This window comes from Buceros rhinoceros, unplaced genomic scaffold, assembly GCF_000710305.1.
Source record: "Buceros rhinoceros silvestris isolate BGI_N320 unplaced genomic scaffold, ASM71030v1 scaffold17438, whole genome shotgun sequence".
Classification (NCBI taxonomy): domain Eukaryota; kingdom Metazoa; phylum Chordata; class Aves; order Bucerotiformes; family Bucerotidae; genus Buceros; species Buceros rhinoceros.
Genome location: NW_010428800.1, coordinates 38,792 through 39,050, shown reverse-complemented (window position 1 = coordinate 39,050; position 259 = coordinate 38,792). Strand labels below are relative to the sequence as shown.

At 66.0% G+C, this 259-nt stretch overlaps 1 protein-coding gene across 1 annotated transcript in view; it reads left to right on the top strand.

The window, feature by feature from the left end:
* The first annotated feature begins 12 nt into the window (after nucleotides 1-12).
* The window catches only part of EIF3E (eukaryotic translation initiation factor 3, subunit E), a 25,831-nt gene continuing 25,584 nt past the window's right edge, over nucleotides 13-259 (top strand). The window contains exon 1 of the mRNA XM_010142420.1: nucleotides 13-128. Coding sequence (XP_010140722.1) covers nucleotides 39-128 — 90 coding nt within the window. The 5' untranslated portion in view covers nucleotides 13-38. The remainder of the gene's footprint in view (nucleotides 129-259) is intronic.

Sequence of the window (259 nt, the reverse complement as noted above, 5' to 3'; positions counted from 1 at the left end):
CGAGGCCCCGCCTCTCTTCTTTCTTTCCCGTGGCCAAGATGGCGGAGTACGACCTCACCACCAAGATCGCGCACTTCTTGGACCGGCACTTGGTCTTCCCTCTGCTGGAGTTCCTCTCCGTCAAGGAGGTACGTGGCTGTCCCAGAGCGGGGGAGAGCTGGCCCTGCAGCTGGGGGAGCCGAGAAGTGGCAGACGGTTCCGCCGGTTGCTGGTGCCTCTCGTGGGCCTGGGAGGGCCGTGGCTGGGCGCGCCCCTTTTC